This window comes from Paroedura picta, chromosome 6 (genome assembly GCF_049243985.1).
Source record: "Paroedura picta isolate Pp20150507F chromosome 6, Ppicta_v3.0, whole genome shotgun sequence".
NCBI classification, from domain to species: Eukaryota; Metazoa; Chordata; class Lepidosauria; order Squamata; family Gekkonidae; genus Paroedura; species Paroedura picta.
In genome coordinates this window covers 110,204,047-110,221,966 of record NC_135374.1, presented here as the reverse complement: position 1 = coordinate 110,221,966, position 17,920 = coordinate 110,204,047, and the positions used below count along the sequence as shown (strand labels likewise).

The 17,920-nt window shown below is 44.8% G+C and overlaps 1 protein-coding gene across 1 annotated transcript in view; it reads right to left on the bottom strand.

The window, feature by feature from the left end:
- Nucleotides 1-937: 937 nt before the first annotated feature.
- DNAJC3 (DnaJ heat shock protein family (Hsp40) member C3) overlaps nt 938-17,920 on the bottom strand; it is a 55,143-nt gene continuing 38,160 nt past the window's right edge. Inside the window, exons 9-12 of the mRNA XM_077343900.1 lie at nt 16,608-16,728; nt 6,236-6,368; nt 4,801-4,949; nt 938-4,063 (exon numbers count right to left, since the gene is read on the bottom strand). Of these exons, the coding sequence (XP_077200015.1) occupies nt 3,912-4,063; nt 4,801-4,949; nt 6,236-6,368; nt 16,608-16,728 (555 nt within the window). The 3' untranslated portion in view covers nt 938-3,911. The remainder of the gene's footprint in view (nt 4,064-4,800; nt 4,950-6,235; nt 6,369-16,607; nt 16,729-17,920) is intronic.

Genomic DNA, 17,920 nt, shown 5'->3' with positions numbered 1-17,920 from the left:
ATTCTGATGGATGCAAGTGACCATAACCATGCAGCAGGACTTGGACAATACTGGGGAAGTCACTCAATGGTCACTCAAGGAGAACGGGCAAAAATTTGCTTTCAATTTGCCCTACCTGAGCAAGCAGAGGCATGACATTAACTAGCTGGATGACTTTGGCCCACTGAAGAGAAAAAAACCTTCAGGTAAGGTCCAGTGTTTCATTCTGCATTCATTGGGCCTAAAACAGGTTGAGAAAGACTGAACTCCCTACTCCTCTTGCCTCTCTAAGCTGGGAGAAAATCAATGAATCTCATGCCCCCTTTCTCCTGAGAATGCAGAAGTAGGACTGCCAATTGGCTCTGAGAAAAATGTCCTCTCCTTTTTAGTAGAGGGATAACAGGATGATGTTTACCTGCACATAAGGCAGGGACACAATATTTTTCTCCAAGCCGTCTGGCAACCCTTAGGCCTCATTTGAGACTCAAAGAGACAGATGCATGAACAATGATGGCTGCTGCTATCATGTCTTGGCTGACTCCTGTAAACGAAGCATCTGTTCTAGGTCACCTCTGACTGTATCAGGAACGGTCCCCCACCCCCCACCAAAAATAAACCTGCAACAATCGCTTCTCACGGAAAAATCGGATGTCAGACAGAAGGGTAGGTTAAAAGCCACAGAGCTGTAATTGGGCCGTAGCTCACCTGAAATAAGGATATAGAATTTCACTCGGCACATATTAAATTCCATGGTGCCTCTTAAAAACATATGTACAGTGATATTTGGAAAAAGAAAAAGGTCCCAAAGATTGTTCACATTTAAGGCATTTAATAACAAATACCAATATCCTCCTACAGCAACCCAGAAAACAGCCGCTGAATTGTTCTGTAAATTGCTCTCCTAAGTTTCCAAAGAGGAGAAGGGAATGCATTGTCCACCCCATACCTGACCCTCCTGCCCACATCCAATGAAATGCAACTGCATGGAAACACTGGTACAGGGGAGAAGTTTACGTAGCATACCCCCAATTTTTAAAACTATGGCACTTCTTAATATTAATCTGGTTTCTCACATCCATCCACACACGCACAAAGCTTGTTGGTGTTAACAGAAGCTTGAAACCGTTTTGATAAAACTAGGAAACAGCTTTGATCTAAATTGTTGCTGCCAGTCCACTATCTAGCTTGTTTTCAAACTTCTTATCTTCAAAAGAACAACTTCTCTACATAGCAATGCCCTATTCTCCCCCCTCCCAAAAAATATTCGGCTCTTTACAAGCGTTTGGACGGCGTGCCTCTACCGCAAGGGCTTATGTTAATTGACTGAGGCTGGTCTTTACTGATGTGATTACCAAACCTGCCTTGAAGGACTCTTGGACCAATCTCATTTGCAGTTGCTAACGGTGCCGTGGGCAACAGCGACAGACTTGAAAAGCCACATGCAGTCAAGTACACACTGAAAGCGTGTGCAAATGTGCCACCACGCTGTAGCTGGCTTGTGGCGAACCCAGCAAGGGGCTTCCAGGGCAAATGGGAAGCAGAGGTAGTTTACCATGGCCATCCCTCTGCAGAGTCTTCCTTCAAGGCCTCCCTTCCAAGAACTGACCCTGCTTAGCTTCCGAGATCTGATGAGATCCGGCTCTCCCATGCTGCCTTCCCTCCCGTCCACACAAAATAGGGCTTGTCAATTAACCTAGTCAGAACCAAAACACAGGGAGCCTGAGCATGTTTACTTGGAAACAAGCCCCACTGAGCTCAGTGGCACTTACTCCCTTGTAACTGCACTTAGGACTGCAGCAGGAAGCAAGGATAGCTTTCTACCCCCCCCCCCAGCTATTCCACTTCTGGTGGTGGTCCTAAAGGGGGGGGGAATGTTATGAATACTGTTAAAAATACTCAATGTTGATTTACAAGTTTCCTAGTTAATACCGCGAGACCCGTACAAACAGATCCGATCTTTCCAATGCCCCCAAATGATATACAGTTAATATTATCTGTAGGATACCTATTACTGCCATTTGATTCCTTCTCACCTAGATAAAGATGTAAATCATCTTGCCCGTGTCTTGCAAGCCACTCCTAAGCATATCCCATCCCATTTTGTTTAAGGAACAGTCTCAAGGGCTGAACGAAAATGCTGCAGATTTGGCACAATGGTCATTCAGCGTCCAGCCTGTTCAAACGTTCAAGTATACACTGTGTGCAAAGTTCAGAATGTTCTGTTGAACAACAATGAAAATATTGTTTCAAGGACCTTTGAGCAGCAAGACCGGAAGGGGAAGGGCATGTTTTGAACAAGAGAAAACCATCCTTTTAAGAAAGAATCAGAGTGCAGCCACAAGTCAGTCCCCTTTCCGCAGATATGAATCTCAGAAAGTACTCCTTAGCACAGGGGTAGTCAAACTGCGGCCCTCCAGATATCCATGGACTACAATTCCCAGGAATTCGCTGGCAGGGGGCTCCTGGGAATTGTAGTCCATGGACGTCTGGAGGGCCGCAGTTTGATTACCCCTGCCTTAGCAGGTCAACTTGGAAGCAAGTCCCATTTTTTTGAATGGGGCTTTACTCATAGGAAAGTGGTGTTAGGATTGCAGCCTTATGGATGGTCCTAAAGGACATCTGGGGCACCGGATAATCTACAGTTGCCTTCAGCCATCTGACAGAGCAGCGAAAACAGTAACAAAGTGCAGGGACCCAGTTTGTTGCTCAGCCAACACATTCCCCCACAGCTGCTTATAGGAAGAATTGAAGCCTTCCCCATCTAGATCCTACCCTTTGTTCAGGATCGTAGCAAGTGAGAAGGCGACTTGCTCTAGTGAACAACTCTGCAGGCAATAGTTTTCATTGCAGATTTTCTACAAGAGAGGGGAACGGGGGAGTTGCCAGGCACCCACACAAGCTTGGAAAGAGTTTGGAGTTCATGCACATTTTCCCTAATATTGAAGTGTCTGAATTCAGTCTTGCTAAAGCAGTGGTTCTCAACCTGGGGGTCGAACGACCCTTTCACGGTGGTCACAGCAGGGTGAGCAGCTCGGCTGGGGGGGAGCACCACCACTGTTTCCGCTCCTCCTGAAGGCACCCACCAATTTATGTACCAATTTATAACCAATCATGAACAATGGATCTTCCTGCCATTGGTCAGTTTCGGTTTAATTTCTGTGAAAGAACACTTGCATAATGTTATGGTTGGGGGTCACCACAACATGAGGAACTGTATTAAAGGGTTGCGGCATTAGGAAGGTTGAGAAGCACTGTGCTAAAGCATCCCCTTGACGGCATCTCTACAAGGTAGCATCTAAGGGGATATTATGTCTACTCCAGGGAATGTCTAAATAACCTTGAACTCCTGAAAATTTCTCCACCTGTGTTTCTTCCAAATGCAAGGGTAGACCTGGATCATAACGCAAGACACATTTTAAAAGTGTTTTTGGCAAGATGGCAGCTTGTAGGAGTGACAGGGAGGGTCCTCCAACGTCTCCCGAAGAGCAGCCAATCAAAATATTGGAGTTCATACAGAAAAAAGACCTTTCTCATCATTTTTCCAAGGAAAACAGAGTCCCACAAAAGTCACTAAAAAGCAAAAGTGTAAAGTGCATTCTTGAATAAAATGTTTGCTTTGACACAGATATGACTTGGGCTGAAAGCTTTGAACCACTTGTGAAAAAGGAGCCAAAAAGCTACAGCCTTAACTAGTCTTCCACATCTTTTAGCAGATGTCAAGATCTGACATCCAGAAAAATACAATCAATTAGTATTAATAGGACTGCTGTCGTTTCACATTCTTTTAAGCATTAACTTTACCCTTCCATCACCCTAGAGTCTAGTTTTCATTGAAGTCCTGGTCAAAAGAGTTCACTATTTTAAGTTATTTAGAAATAAAAAATAAAATCAAAGTCCTAGAAGCGAAGCGGGAAGGGAAGGAGGGAATTTTTCTAACTGAAGTGGAACTTAAATTTGAAAGGTCCTCCAGAACTGAAGGGATCAAATCCCTGCCAGGAATTCCATCCTCGGAAAGGGTTTCCTCCGCCTTGCTGGCTTTCCGCATCCAGCGGGTCTTCTCCTGCATCGAACTTCCGCCGCATTTCTTCAAAAAAAAAAAAAGAAGTTCAAGCATGAGAAGGCAGAGGGGGGAGCGCCTGCCATACAGGTGATAGTGACAGGCACACTGCTCCCTTTAAATCCCTCCCCATTTGAAGTGAGCGCGCAATGCCTGTCATTATCAGCTGTTGGGCATGCCGCTCACTCCCTTTAAATGCTCTCCTCCACACCTTCAAAAACAGCTGACATTATTCTGTTTTTTGGATTTTTAAGATATAAAGGTAAAGGTATCCCCTGTGCCAGCACCGGGTCATATCTGACCCTTGGAGTGACGCCCTCTAGTTTTCGTGGCAGACTCAATACGGGGTGGTTTGCCATTCCCTTCCCCAGTCATGACCGTTTACCCCCCAGCAAACAAGCTGGGTACTCATTTTACCGACCTCAGAAGGATGGAAGGCTGAGTCAACCTTGAGCCGGCTGCTGGGATCGAACTCCCAGCCTCATGGGCAGGGCTTTCAAACTGCATGTCTGCTGCCTTACCACTCTGCACCACAAGAGGCTCTTTTTAAGATATATATATATTTCACATTTTTCTGGTTAGTAGAAAAATGTGCCTTTTTCAGGTTAGTAGGAAGTTTTGTCTTGTCTGTTCACAACTCCAGTCATCAGATTTAAGTCTCCCATGATATCTTAGGATGAAATCCCAAACAAATTTGTTTGTTGTTGGGTTCTTCATTATGAGTGAGGCCCACTGAAACCACAATGAGCTATCAGCTAACAGACCTGGGTCAGTGAGGACCTCTTTGGCAGCTGCTATATCGATGAACTTTTTCTCCGCTTTCTTCTTCTCTTCTTCATCCTGGAAGTTATCCGGGTGCCACTGCATTGCTAGCTTTCGATATGCTTTTACAATTTCTTGTTTTCTTGCATTTCTGTAAAAATAAACAAGAAGTTGCCTGCAAAATTAACTTCCCAGTGGTTTTTATGCCAAAAACAAAATCTCCATCTTACCGGATTTAGATAAAATGGAAGAAAACGTTTCCTAGATGGATCCTTTTATGTTACTGAACTTAAAAAACATTCTCTACCAATATATCAAAATAAGCCAGTAAAAATAATTTTTGGAAGGATTACTACAAAGAGTACATCATGGTGAACATTTCTCTAATATAAGCCTTTCTCAAGCCTACAAAATGCTTTCTGAATTTTACCCTCTTCTTTGGATTTTATGTCCAGGGGAGCATTCCTGTGACCCTGGGTCAGAATTAATCTGGTTTTGACACAGGCTGCTGTGCTGTTAACCAAGTCTCCAAAAGTTTTAGACTTTACAGAAAAGCAAGAGGGATAGTTAATAAACACATTTACGGGGGAAATCATAATATACAATGTTCATATTCTAAGAGGGGGCCACAAAAGGTACAAACTATCTTCTTGGATTAATCCTAAACTCTTTTGTTGCTGTTAGACTGTGTGTGTGGTAAAGAAGTGTTGGTTCTTAAATGCCACTTTTCTTTACAAGGAGGAGTCTCAAAGCAGCTTCCAATCGCCTTCCCTTTCCTCTCCCCACAACAGACACCCTGTGAAGTAGGTGAGGCTGAGAGAGCCCTGATATTATAACTGCTCGGTCAGAACAGCTTTATCAGTGCTGTGGAAAGCCCAAGGTCACCCAGCTGTCTGCATGTGGAGGAGAAGCGGGGAATCAAACCTGGCTCACCAGATTAGAAGTCAGCACTCCTAACCACCACATCAAGCTGGCTCTCTGGTGGTGGGAATCGAATGATGAGGCTAGACATTCTTCAGTCCTGTGGGCAGTGAGTTGCCTCAGGGTCCTCCCCCACCACACACAAAACTCCTGAACTCTCTCAGTCTAATCTTCCTCACAAGCGTAGTTGTGAGTTCCTGCATTGTGCAGGGGGTTGGACTAGATCAGGGGTAGTCAACCTGTGGTCCTCCAGATGTCAATGGACTACAATTCCCATGAGCCCCTGCCAGCGTTCGCTGGCAGGGGCTCATGGGAGTTGTAGTCCATGGACATCTGGAGGACCACAGGTTGACTACCCCTGGACTAGATGACCCAACTCTATGATTCTATGAAGTTTGCCTCTCAGTCTGCTCTGCCTCACAAGTTCTGCCACCTGAAGTGCTACGGAGAAGAACAGGCCTCCCATGTGACCACTAAGTAAATGCATGAGACCACGCCTGCCTTTCAAGGGCTCACCTTTTCACTCCTAAAATTTTGTAGTAATCTCTCTTCTGAGACTGCTTCAGCATCCTCTGTGCTCTTTCCAGGCCCTCCAGGATCTCTTGATCGTTGTCGTTGTGCTCCTTTGCAGCTTCGTAGTCCTGAATGGCTGCCAGGATACATAATTGATATACCTTTATTCATTCTGCAATAGTTTATCTTCTGCAGATGGTTAAGTCTCAAATTTCTACTCCCGCCAAATAAACAATTGTCTGATTTATTTGAGCATACGAACCTAAGAAGGTGCCTTATCAGCGAGAATGCCAGTCCAGTATACTCTCCTCAGAGTAGCTGAGGCGCCCCCTAATTCCAGGCAGAGGTCGGACTTTCCCAGTCTCTCATCTGAAAACTAGAGATGTCAGGACTGCACTCGAGGCCCTCTGAACACTAAGCATGAGTTCTGAGCTGTGCGCTCTCTCTGGGAACCAAAGGCAAATATTTTCTCAGATTGGAGGCAGCTCCACAGGCGTATTTTCTGAGACTGCTGCTGCCTAGGGTTATAGCTCACTGCTGGCAGTGGGATACCTCCCCACCTCGGCACCACTGCCTGCCCGCTCAGCTGGGTAGTGGGAGAAAAATACTGAGCAACTGGGGCATCCCTGGCATAACACTGTCACTACCAGTGAGACCTGGAAGAAGAGTTGGTTTTTATATCCCACTTTTCACTGCCCGGAGGAGTCTGAAAGCGGCTTACAATTCCCTTCCTCTCCCCGCAACAGACAACCTGTGAGGGTGGTGGGGCTGAGAGAGCTCTGACAGGACTGCTCTGTGAGAACAGCTCTAACAGGACTGTGACTAGCCCATCTGGCTGCATGTGGAGGAGCCAAGAATCAAACCCAGATCACCAGATTAGAGGCTGCTGCTCTTTACTACACCAGGCTGGAAGTGACATCATCACCTGGGAAGTCACTCTAGTATTCGCACAAAACTCTATGGTTAAACCCTGCACAATGACATCAATTCTCCAGCTCACCCCCAGCGGCCGCTCACTGCTCCACTACTTGACGAAGGCCATTCTATCATATGTTCCTTTTCCATAAAGGCAATAATTTCAGAAACCCTGCTGCCTTGCACTATAGCGGAGCCTCTTTAAAATCAACCTACAAAATGGATTTCCATAATTACATTGCTACTCTAAGCCAAGAAACCGAAGGCTTAAGCCTAAACTGCTATGCCCTCTGCTCAAGACTGCTTTGCATTCCCTACGTAACGAGTCTTTTCTGGTTTTCTCCGTTTCTAATCTTGGAACGTCTCATTACAGATCTAAGACTTCTGGCTTGCCTAAGTAAGACAAAGTATTTGCATCAGATTATCTTCCAGCAGCTGTTCCCTCTCAGTAGGCACTGCATTTATCTTTTTGTTGTTTCTGGGCAGGCCTGCAGGAGGTGGTGACCAATTTATATCACTTAGACACTTGGGGGCTGCCAGCAATTCTTTTCGTCAGATTTTTAAAAAGAATACTTCTGATGCCCCGGTGATTTAAGCATCCATTCGCCAACAAAGTGCAAACATCCCTTCTCTTTCATCCTCTCTAGCTGGGCTTCTGTGATGTGCGACTCAAGCACCTTGCCTGCCGCCAGGGGCATTTCTTCACACTTTGGCCATTCGGCTGGGAAAGCCAGCAGGAGATAGCTGCCCGTGCCCATAATAAACACTGCATGGCTGCAACTGAATTGGAAAGGGAAGCTTCTGGGTCCTTTCCATCACACGGCTTCATTGCCCCAGTAACAGGAAGCACCGGACAACCTCATCTATTCCATCTAGCGAACCCACACAAAGCCTCGTAATGAATGCCTACCCGCAAGATGGCCTTTCCCATTTATTTCCACTGGCAACTGCAGTACGCCCCCGCGAGTGGGGAGAGCATGCCATCATGCTGGTAAAGTAATCCAATTTATATAGTCACCCCTCTGCTGCAAATGTCCGGGTTTCCCCGAACGCAGATTCACATTTAGGACAGACTGGTCAGCGATGACCGCAAGATTCCCAACCTCGGGTTTGCCCCTTTGGCAGGGAGTGACAATAGGATCAACACAGGACGGTGTCAGATAAATCAAACCAAGAAAAGAGACCTATCCTTATGGTATTAACAATAATAAAGAATGTTTTTAAATAATGTCCTTGAGTTTAGTTTTAGTTTATTTCATTCCAAGGACAACAGTACTTGGAATGAAATAAACTAAAAGTAAACTCAAGAAAGGACAATGTTTAAAAACATTCTTTATTATTGTTTAATGGCATAAGGATAGGTCTTGTTCCTTTGGCAGGGAGGGCATCCACTAACGCAGGGGTAGTCAAACTGCGCCCCTCCAGATGTCCATGGACTACAATTCCCATGAGCCCCTGCCAGCGAATGCTGGCAGGGGCTCATGGGAATTGTAGTCCATGGACATCTGGAGGGGCGCAGTTTGACTACCCCTGCGTGGGAATTGTAGTCCATGGACATCTGGAGGGCCGCAGTTTGACTACCCCTGCACTAACGGCTGGCAATCAGCAGGAGAGGAGAGGCAGGGACTGAGGGAAGGGCACCATGCCAACGGTGTGATTGTCCTTTCTGGTAAGTATCAGAAACTCTACTTTCCCTCCAATTCTACTCCAAAACCCTAGATTACTGTATCTATGCCACAACAGTGGCATGGCATCACTTCTGAGCATGTGCCAAAATGACATCGCATTACTGGTGAGCTGCCATTTTAAAAATTGTTTACCTCTGCCCAGCCTGCTGGTGGGCAACAAGAAAGGGAAAACCGGTTTCCATAACAGCAGGCCAGAGGAGTAATGTTAGGAGGACACGCCAACACGGGGCCCCCACCCCTTCCCATTCCCTCCAGGCCCATCATTGGCCATTTTGGAAGGGGGGCGGGCAGGTTGATATGACTGATATGTGTTTAACCATTAAAAAATATATTAAAAATTAACTCCCATCCATTCAGAAAACCCTTCCAGGGCTATCAAGAAACCCCACGGTTTCACAAAACCCTGGTTGAGAAAGCCTGATCTAAAGGGACGATCCCATAATACCTTCCAATCAAGCATGTTTCCTAAACTGTCTCATGGTTCCCCACTCCAGGGAAGTGATCCCTTCCCCCTCCCCTCCCTGCCAAAAGCGAACATGGGAGTGGGAATCCCATGCTTATTGTTGATGGTCTGATTGTGCACTTAGATAAGTAATGAGGGTCTTGGCCATGGCCCACACACATAACCTCGCTTTGTTCTCTTTCTCCCGCCCATTCTCCTTAGTACCCTGCGGAGCTGCATCTGTGGCCTGATTAAATGGATTAAACCCAAGTACACTGTGAGACAGAGGGGCCTGATAAGGACGTACAGATATACACATTTGCCCTTTACGGAGCCCACACCATCTGAATTAATCTAGCCGGCTTTTGTCATTTCTCAATCCATATAAGACAGAATTGTTCTGGCTAGCATTTCTGTAATGGTGGTAGGGCTATACTATACTAGAATGGCTCAGGAAAGCTCTCCATAAAATGAAAGAGGCTGCATGCTACATCATTATGCATACAAGGTATTATTTCTTTACTATTATTATCTGGCTCTTGCACCATTGTTTTCTACTGAGATAATAACATTTTTCTGCATTGCTTAACATACCATGTCTAATACTCTGTGCTTTGCTCCAGATTTCTGTAGCATTAAGTCTTTGTACATTGCTTATTAGATGTCTTATCCTATTAATTACATTAACTTTCACCATGTAATCCACTTCGAATCTCAGTGAGAAAGATTGATTTATTTAATTTATAATTGTATTTGTATCCTGCCCTATCTCCGGAGATTCAGGGCAGGTTCCATCCCACCAAAATTACGTCCAAGATAAAATACACATGACGTATAAAATTGCTGAATTAAATACAATTAAAATTTAAGTATGAAAATCCAGTCTATAATTGCCTACCTCTTCTGCTTACTGGAAAAGGAGAGAGGAGGGTCATATTAGCGCCAGTTGGTATGTCAACTGGGAACTTTGACAAGGAACCCATCTAAATTCAGATGTTGTTTTAGGCCTTAATCATAAGCCTGGTAGAATAGCTCTGTTTTACAAGCCCTGTGGAACTGTTCATGGTCCCATGGGGCTCTGATTTCATTTGGAAGAGCATTGCACCTGGCCCTTGTTGAGGCCAACCTGATCTCCTTGGGGGCAGGGACCTTGAGCAAGTTTAGCTCACTAGATCATAAAGCGCTTTGGGGGGGGGGACGTACAGGGAGAGGCGGTCCTGCAAGCACGACGGTCCCAGGTCCTTTAGGGCTCTAAAGACCAGATGGACTAGAAGTGTATTAAATCACCCTAACTTCTTTCTCGGGATCTTTTAAAACTAGTTCATTAACATGAATTGAGCTTGGGACTTTCCAAAGGCCATTTTCAGTATTACCTTTTAGGTGTACCCCTAATATCAGAATGAATGAGAAAAAATTCACTTTTCAAAATATGTATCATACAGGTACAACCTGTCAGGGAGCCAGAACTGGCTACAGAACCCTACTGAGTTTATACATCGGCAAACACAAGTTTGACTGGGTGAAGTGTGTGTCTAATGGTCCTGACATTTCTTTCACTGCTGCACCTCTCAAATGCCATTAATGCCTACAGAGATAATTGTGATTTGCTTCAGACAACCCTTGCAAGTTCTCTAATGGGTGAACAAACCAAGACAAGATCTAACATCAGATGCTCACAGATGCTTTTGAGTAAAAATGTTTGAACAAACCTTCAAATCTTATCAAAGAAAAACACATGCTCGAGATGTCTTCACATTTTTTCTGGATCATGACCTGCATTGGAAGGGGCCATACAGGCCATCTAGGCCAAACCCCTGCTCAGTGCAGGATTAGCCTAAAGTATCCATAAGCATAATGAGCCTCTTGTGGCGCAGAGAGGTAAAGCAGCAGACATGCTGTCTGAACCTTGCCCATGAGGCTGGGAGTTCAATCCCAGCAGCCGGCTCAAGGTTAACTCAGCCTTCCCTCCTTCCGAGGTTGGTAAAATGAGTACCCAGCTTGCTGGGGGGTAAACGACAATGACTGGGGAAGGGAATGGCAAACCACCCCGTATTGAGTCTGCCATGAAAACGCTAGAGGGCATCACCCCAAGGGTCAGACATGACCCAGTGCTTGCACAGGGGATACCTTTACCATTATCCATAAGCATATGTCCAGCTGCTGCCTGCAGACCACCAATGACAGAAAGCATACCACTTCCTTAGGCAGCTGATTCCACTGCTGAACTACTCTGACTGTGATTTTTTTTCTCTGAGCCAGTACTGTTCAACATGTAGCTTAAACCTATTATTGTGCGTCCTAGCCTTTGCTGCCAACAGGAACCATTCCCTGCCCTTCTCCAAATGACCACCTTTCAGATACTAGAAGAGAGCAAGCATGTGCCCACTCAACTCTCTTCTCCAGGCTGAACATCCGCCTTAGACTTTCCTCATAGGGCTTGGTCTATCTTCTGAACTCTGTGCCTATTTGCCAAAGGCTTCAGACCTCACACCAATCCCGCCAGTGGCAATGAAGATCTGCCACTCCACATGGCAGTACAGGATCTACTGAGGTTATGCCAATAACACGAATACGTTATCCCATAACGTGAATACACATATACCCATGAAGCTGCCTTATACTGGATCAGACGATCAGTCCATCAAGGTTAGTATTGTCCGTTTGGACTAGCAAAGGCTCTCCAAAGTCTTTCATATCACCTGATGCTTTTAACTGGAAATGTTGAGGATACGACCCAAGACCTTCTGCAGATGCTCTACTCTTAAGCCACAGACCCTTGTTCATTCATCCCTTCTTTCAGGTTACACACTTAAGCAGGGGTGTCAGACTCATTTGTTATGACAGCTGGATCTGACATACGTGTTACTTATGGGGTGCCATAAAGTGTACCGCCTCAACATGCACTCTGCCTCCCGGCTCTATGACTGTTCAGATGTGCGGCAACCACATCAGTGCCCCTTTTCCCTTTGTTCCTCCACTCGCTTCTGAGTCTGAAAGTCTTTCCACTTCTCCACCTCCTCTCTGGACTTTCTGAGTGGGTTTCCCATCCCAGTGCTACAGCCCTGCTTCGCTTCTAATATTCAATGAGATTAGGCTATTCAAGGCTAGCCGGGTCACAGCAGTCTGTACCCTGGTCTCTGTGTATATGTTGTACATGTTAGCAGGGCAAGAAATAGTAATAATAATAATAATAAATAATAATAATAATAATATATTTTAAATAACCTGCCCTTCCCTGGATGGCTCAGGGCAGCTACCAACAAGCTTTAATAACAGCCAAAACAGGTGTATAGATAAAAACAATCACAACGCATTTAACAAATTAGGTTTTTAACATCTATAAAAGCGGCTAACTCCTCAATTAAATTGCGTCCTGAGGGTGTAAAATGTACTGAAGGTTCTCCTTTGGGTGGAATGGAATTTCAAGTAGGGAGGCCAGCATCTGTTTGATCTTTATTTCTTGCCCTCAACCCACCATGAGGGGGGGAAAACTCTGCGTTTTTTTGAGGGCTGACCCCCTTCCAAGCTCTCACCGTGCCACTCATCCACACATTGGCATGCGATTCCTCAAGCTTTGCTGTTAATTACTCAAGGGCTTCCAAAGAAAACCAAAGAGGCTGCAATCATCCTTCCTCTCCACGCCCTGCCTTCAAACCACAATTCTGACAGCTGCAAAGAACAACAACAGTGAAGCTCTAAACACAATCAATCATGACCCTGTGTCTGTTGGAACATACTGGGAGGGGGCTCGGGTCCATTTGTCTGGAATTCTATCCTGTGATCTCACATCATTTTTCTTTTTCAACATATAAGCAAGTCACTTTTCACACCATTCAGACCTCCGCCCAAACCATTACCCCCATAAAGTCCTGCGGTAGCATGAATATTTGATGCCGGCTGGGCTTGTACTAGGTTCAGAAACATTATCCATAATCTATGATGGCATAGAGCAAATAGCCAAACACCACACAAAAATGAAACAAATGGTTTCAGTTGCTTTTCTGTGTGCTACAACTCTATATCCGTCACACAACACAAATCCATGTGCATACTGAAAAGTCATTTGTTAACCGTGATGGGCCAACACCTTTGACAATTCTGCATCAGTTAAGATGCTACTGTGCAGTAGACTTTTTAAACTTCTTTACCGTTGAGAAACCTCTGAAAAATTCTTAAAGCTTTCAGAAATCCCAGAAGTGGCACAATCATGCAGAAGATGGTTGGGAAGCATAGCTATGTACATCCCCACCTGGGGCCCCCCTTCCCACCCCCTCCAGGCCCATCATTGGCCATGGGGGGGGGGGGCTGGTCAACATGCCCATGTATGGTCATATCAAATTTCAAAAAAAACTTTAATGGCATATAAAAATATCACCAAAATAGGGGTAATTCATAATTATTAATTGATAATAATTACGTAGTCTAAATGAAACAAATAAGTGAAGTAAAATAAGCAGCAACCAACAATAGATTCCTCCAGAATGCCTAGCAATCAGCAATTTCCACCAACTGTAGATGCCCCTGTTCTAGAACTTTCTTGACTAGCCGATTGTCCCTTTGTATCACAGTAGCCAAGAATTTGGCCACCAGTTCTGTTACTTCTGGGGACCTATCAGCTAGCAAATGTCTAATGATTTTGTCCATGGGGCCAGAAAGGTCCACCGTGATAGGAACAATAAGTCGTTGTCTAAGCATAAAATGCGATGGTCATGTCACCAATGTTTAACAAACTTTTTAAAATATATTAAAATTAACTACCACCCATTTGGGTGGGAATGGGTTGAGAGACCCTGGTTGAGAAAGCTGGCGACTGGATGGATGGGCTCAAAATCCTAAATTCAGTTGAGACCAGGCCACTAGAAACATCTAAGAACCCACCTTCCTCCCTTGAAACACTGTCCCTCGTAACCCCCTGGATGTGGCAATTAATTCCATGGGGCCTGGGAATAAAGGACACCAACTGTTGTTGCTTTAAATGGTTTTAAGCAATTATATTATTACATTGTTGGTTTTAAATGGTTGTATGCCACACTGAGATGGCTAGGTCTACCGGTATGGTCCTATAAATCCAAAGATAAATAAAATAAACAATAAATAAAACTTAATACGGCTAAATGTCATCCCTGTGACTTTGACACATAACTGAACAAGCGGCTTTAAGCTTGGCGAGTCTATACATCAGGAGGCAATTTTTATAAAGAGATTACAAACAGTAGAAAAGGAGGGCACATTTACAATGGAATGAGACTATATGTTGTGTGTGCCATCAAGTTACTTCCAACTCATGGTGACCTACAATCTACCGAATGTCCCATCAATAACAGCCTTGTTCTGGTCTGGCAAACCGAAGGCCCTGGCATCCTTTTCTGCATCATTCTAGCTCATATAAGGTCTTCCTTTTGTCCTGCTACCCTCAACTTTTCCTTGCTTTATTTCTTTTCCAGTCTTCTGATAATGAATACAAATAAATATAATAAATACAATAAATAAATAAACAAATCCTTATTCATATATATATGAATATATTTGTGAAACAGCCTGGGGAGTGGAACGTGTCTGGCTGTCCAAGTTGGAATAGGGCCAATCAGGGCGTAGCCAGCAACGCTCCCGCCCTCTCCCTGGATGCTAGCCACGTTCCTCTCAGCCACACCAGAGACAGAGAGAGACACACAGAGCCCTGCCAGACCAAACACTAGCCGTCTCCTATCGCTCCTGCTGCAAGGGAGGCAGAGAGAAACACAGAGAGAACTGCCCCAAGTTACAGAGACAGAGAGCTGACCCTGCTACAACGGAAGGAGGGAGAGACAGACAGAGAAAGCTGCCTCAGACTGCACACCAGCCCTCCTTCACTCCTACAAACGAACCCTGTTTACCTGCTCTGCCTTCTGCTGCGTGGCACACCAAGACACAGAGGGAGAGAGAGATCTGCACCTCCTAGTGTCCCCTGGGTCCTAGCGCCCATTGCATTCCTGCTTGCAATGGGCTTTCTTGCTAGTAAATAAATAATGTGACCCACAGGACTATGCTATTGCACTGTTTATTGTGGATATCATCTTGCTGTTACTGCATTGTCTTCTGCCTACAAAATTCCAGTTTCCACACTGTCTATTAGGGTTGTGCACTTTGGCCGCCAAAGCAGCCAGCGACTCGACATGGGATGGAGGGGTTGTTGCCGGCATGCCATTTGGCGCATGCACACCGACTGGCACGCCACTACTGGCGCCGCCTCTCCCCCCCCCCATACCGCAGCACTGGCCGCATCGGGCTCAAAATGGCCGCAATGGCAGCCGAAGCACACAACCCTACAAGTGTCTATAGTACACCTTGACTTAGGTCATGTTTATTTATGCAAAGGAAGCCAGGTATTCATCATGTGGATTGAGCATTTTTGTTATTTATTTCTCAAATTTATATGCCACCCTTCCCCAGGGGGAAATGATGTAATGCTGCTGCCTGACAGTGATACTGTATTTATTTATTCATTTCCCACAGTCCACCAGAATGCCAGCAGGCAGTGGTAGCTCTGGGCGGGAGATCTATATTATTTTTAATTTATTTATTATGTATTAGATACATTAATTCGATGCACTTATTTTTTAGATTTTTATACTGCCCTCCCATATGGCTCAGGGTGGTTTATATAAAAGGGTGTTATATAGAACATCATAGGCATATGACACAGTCATAGCATACCAACAATAATTCCAACAGTGGTTCTGAGAGTAACAGAATTTCAATAGGCTTGATTAACAATACTGTAATAGGAGCAACAAGCTGGCTGTCCCAAGAGCAGCGGTTAATAAATCTGACCTCCCAGATGGTCAGATTTATTAACCGCTGCTCTCGGGACAGCCAGCTTGTGGCAGTTTACAACATAATAAAAATAGTAACATAACAAGATAATAAATAATAACAGATCCCCAGTGAAAACCAATCCCTCTAAAATTCATGACTCAAACTGACCCATCCTCCCTCAGCCCCTGGGGAAGGGCGGCATATACATTTGAGAAATAAATAACAAAAATGCTCAATCCACATGATGAATACCTGGCTTCCTTTGCATAAATAAATAAACAAACAAATAAATAAATAAAATGGCAGCATAGTTTTTAAAGAGCTTCCACAGTGGTGTGACTTCCACACTTCCACAGTGGTGTGACTACTCCAGCCAGGAAATTTAATTGTACTTAAATCATTCTTAAACAAGAGAGTCTTGATGAGATTAGTTTTCCAAGATGCCAATATGGCAGTTACGTCAACTCAGGCTGGCGAGGCCCCACTATAACTCAGCACCCCCAAGGAACACAGCCTGCCTTCCTTCAACTTTTACCTTCTTCATACTGCTCTTCTAGCAAATATGCTTCGGCTCTGTCTTTGAGGGCATTCACGTTGTCTGGTTCCAGCTGCAGAACTTCAGTGCAGATCTTGATGGCTTCCACTGACTGTTGGTCCTGGGAACGCAATTGGGCATAGCAAAGATTTTACGTAGAAATCTAAATTGAATTCGATAAGCAACCAACTGTGTTAATACAAACTGGTACTCCATATAACAATTGTGAGCTTACTTTAGCATTAAACACCTTCAGTGCAGCAGGTATATTATTATTATTATTATTATTATTATTATTATTATTATTATATCAGATTTATTTCCTGCCACTCCCAAGTTGGCTCATGGTGGGATACATGTCATAAAATCCCCGCTAAACCCCCCCAGTTAAAACATAATCCCCAACATGGCCCGTAACCTCTCCCCACCCCCCACCCCGCTATTAGAGGGGGGGAAGGAGGTAAGATGAATACTCATACCCGGATGGGGGGGCTTAGTCTATCTCGCCAACCCCAGCCTCAACCATAATCCTGGCAGAAGAGCTCCATTTTACAGGCCCTGCGGAATGCCGTAAGCTCCTGCAGGGCCCGCAGCTCACCCAGGAGCTCATTCCACCAGGTTGGGGCTAGGACTGAAAAGGCCCTGGCCTTGGTTGAGGCTAGGCACACTTCCCTGGGGCCAGGATTACCTCTATTGAAAAAAAAGGAGTGACAGCTAAAATGGTGTGGATTGCTGCATTTATTGCTATCCTACGAAGAATAGCCCAGCTAAAATTATATTGATAATGAATGCCTAAATATTTTAAGCATTTAACTTGCTCAATAGTATTGCCATTGATTTTCCACTTAGTAGGATCCCAAGTTTTCAACAAAACAAGAACTTTAGGTTTTGCATTATTTAAGGCAAAGCTATTCTTTGTACAATAATCGTGGAAGCAGGATTGAGAGCAGGACGAGAGCTGTGTCATCTGCATATAAGAGTAGAGGGACATTGATGATGTCATCCGTTCAGTCGTGACCAACCCTCGGCGATTCTATAGGAAAGTCTTCGCCATGTGACTCTGCCAATGACTGCTTCTTTTTGTTGGTTCATGGTCATCCCTGTATCGGCTTTGATCGTGTCGAGCCAGCGGCTCCTTTGGCGACCACGTTTCCTTTTGCCGCTGACCATGCCGAGCATTAACGATTTCTCTGGAGAGTTTGATCGTATGATGTGTTCAAAGTAAGTGAGCTTTAGCCATATCTTCCCTTCTAATGACATAGTTGGTTTGCTCCTCTGTAAAATTATCTTGTTGGTAACTTTGGCTGTCCATG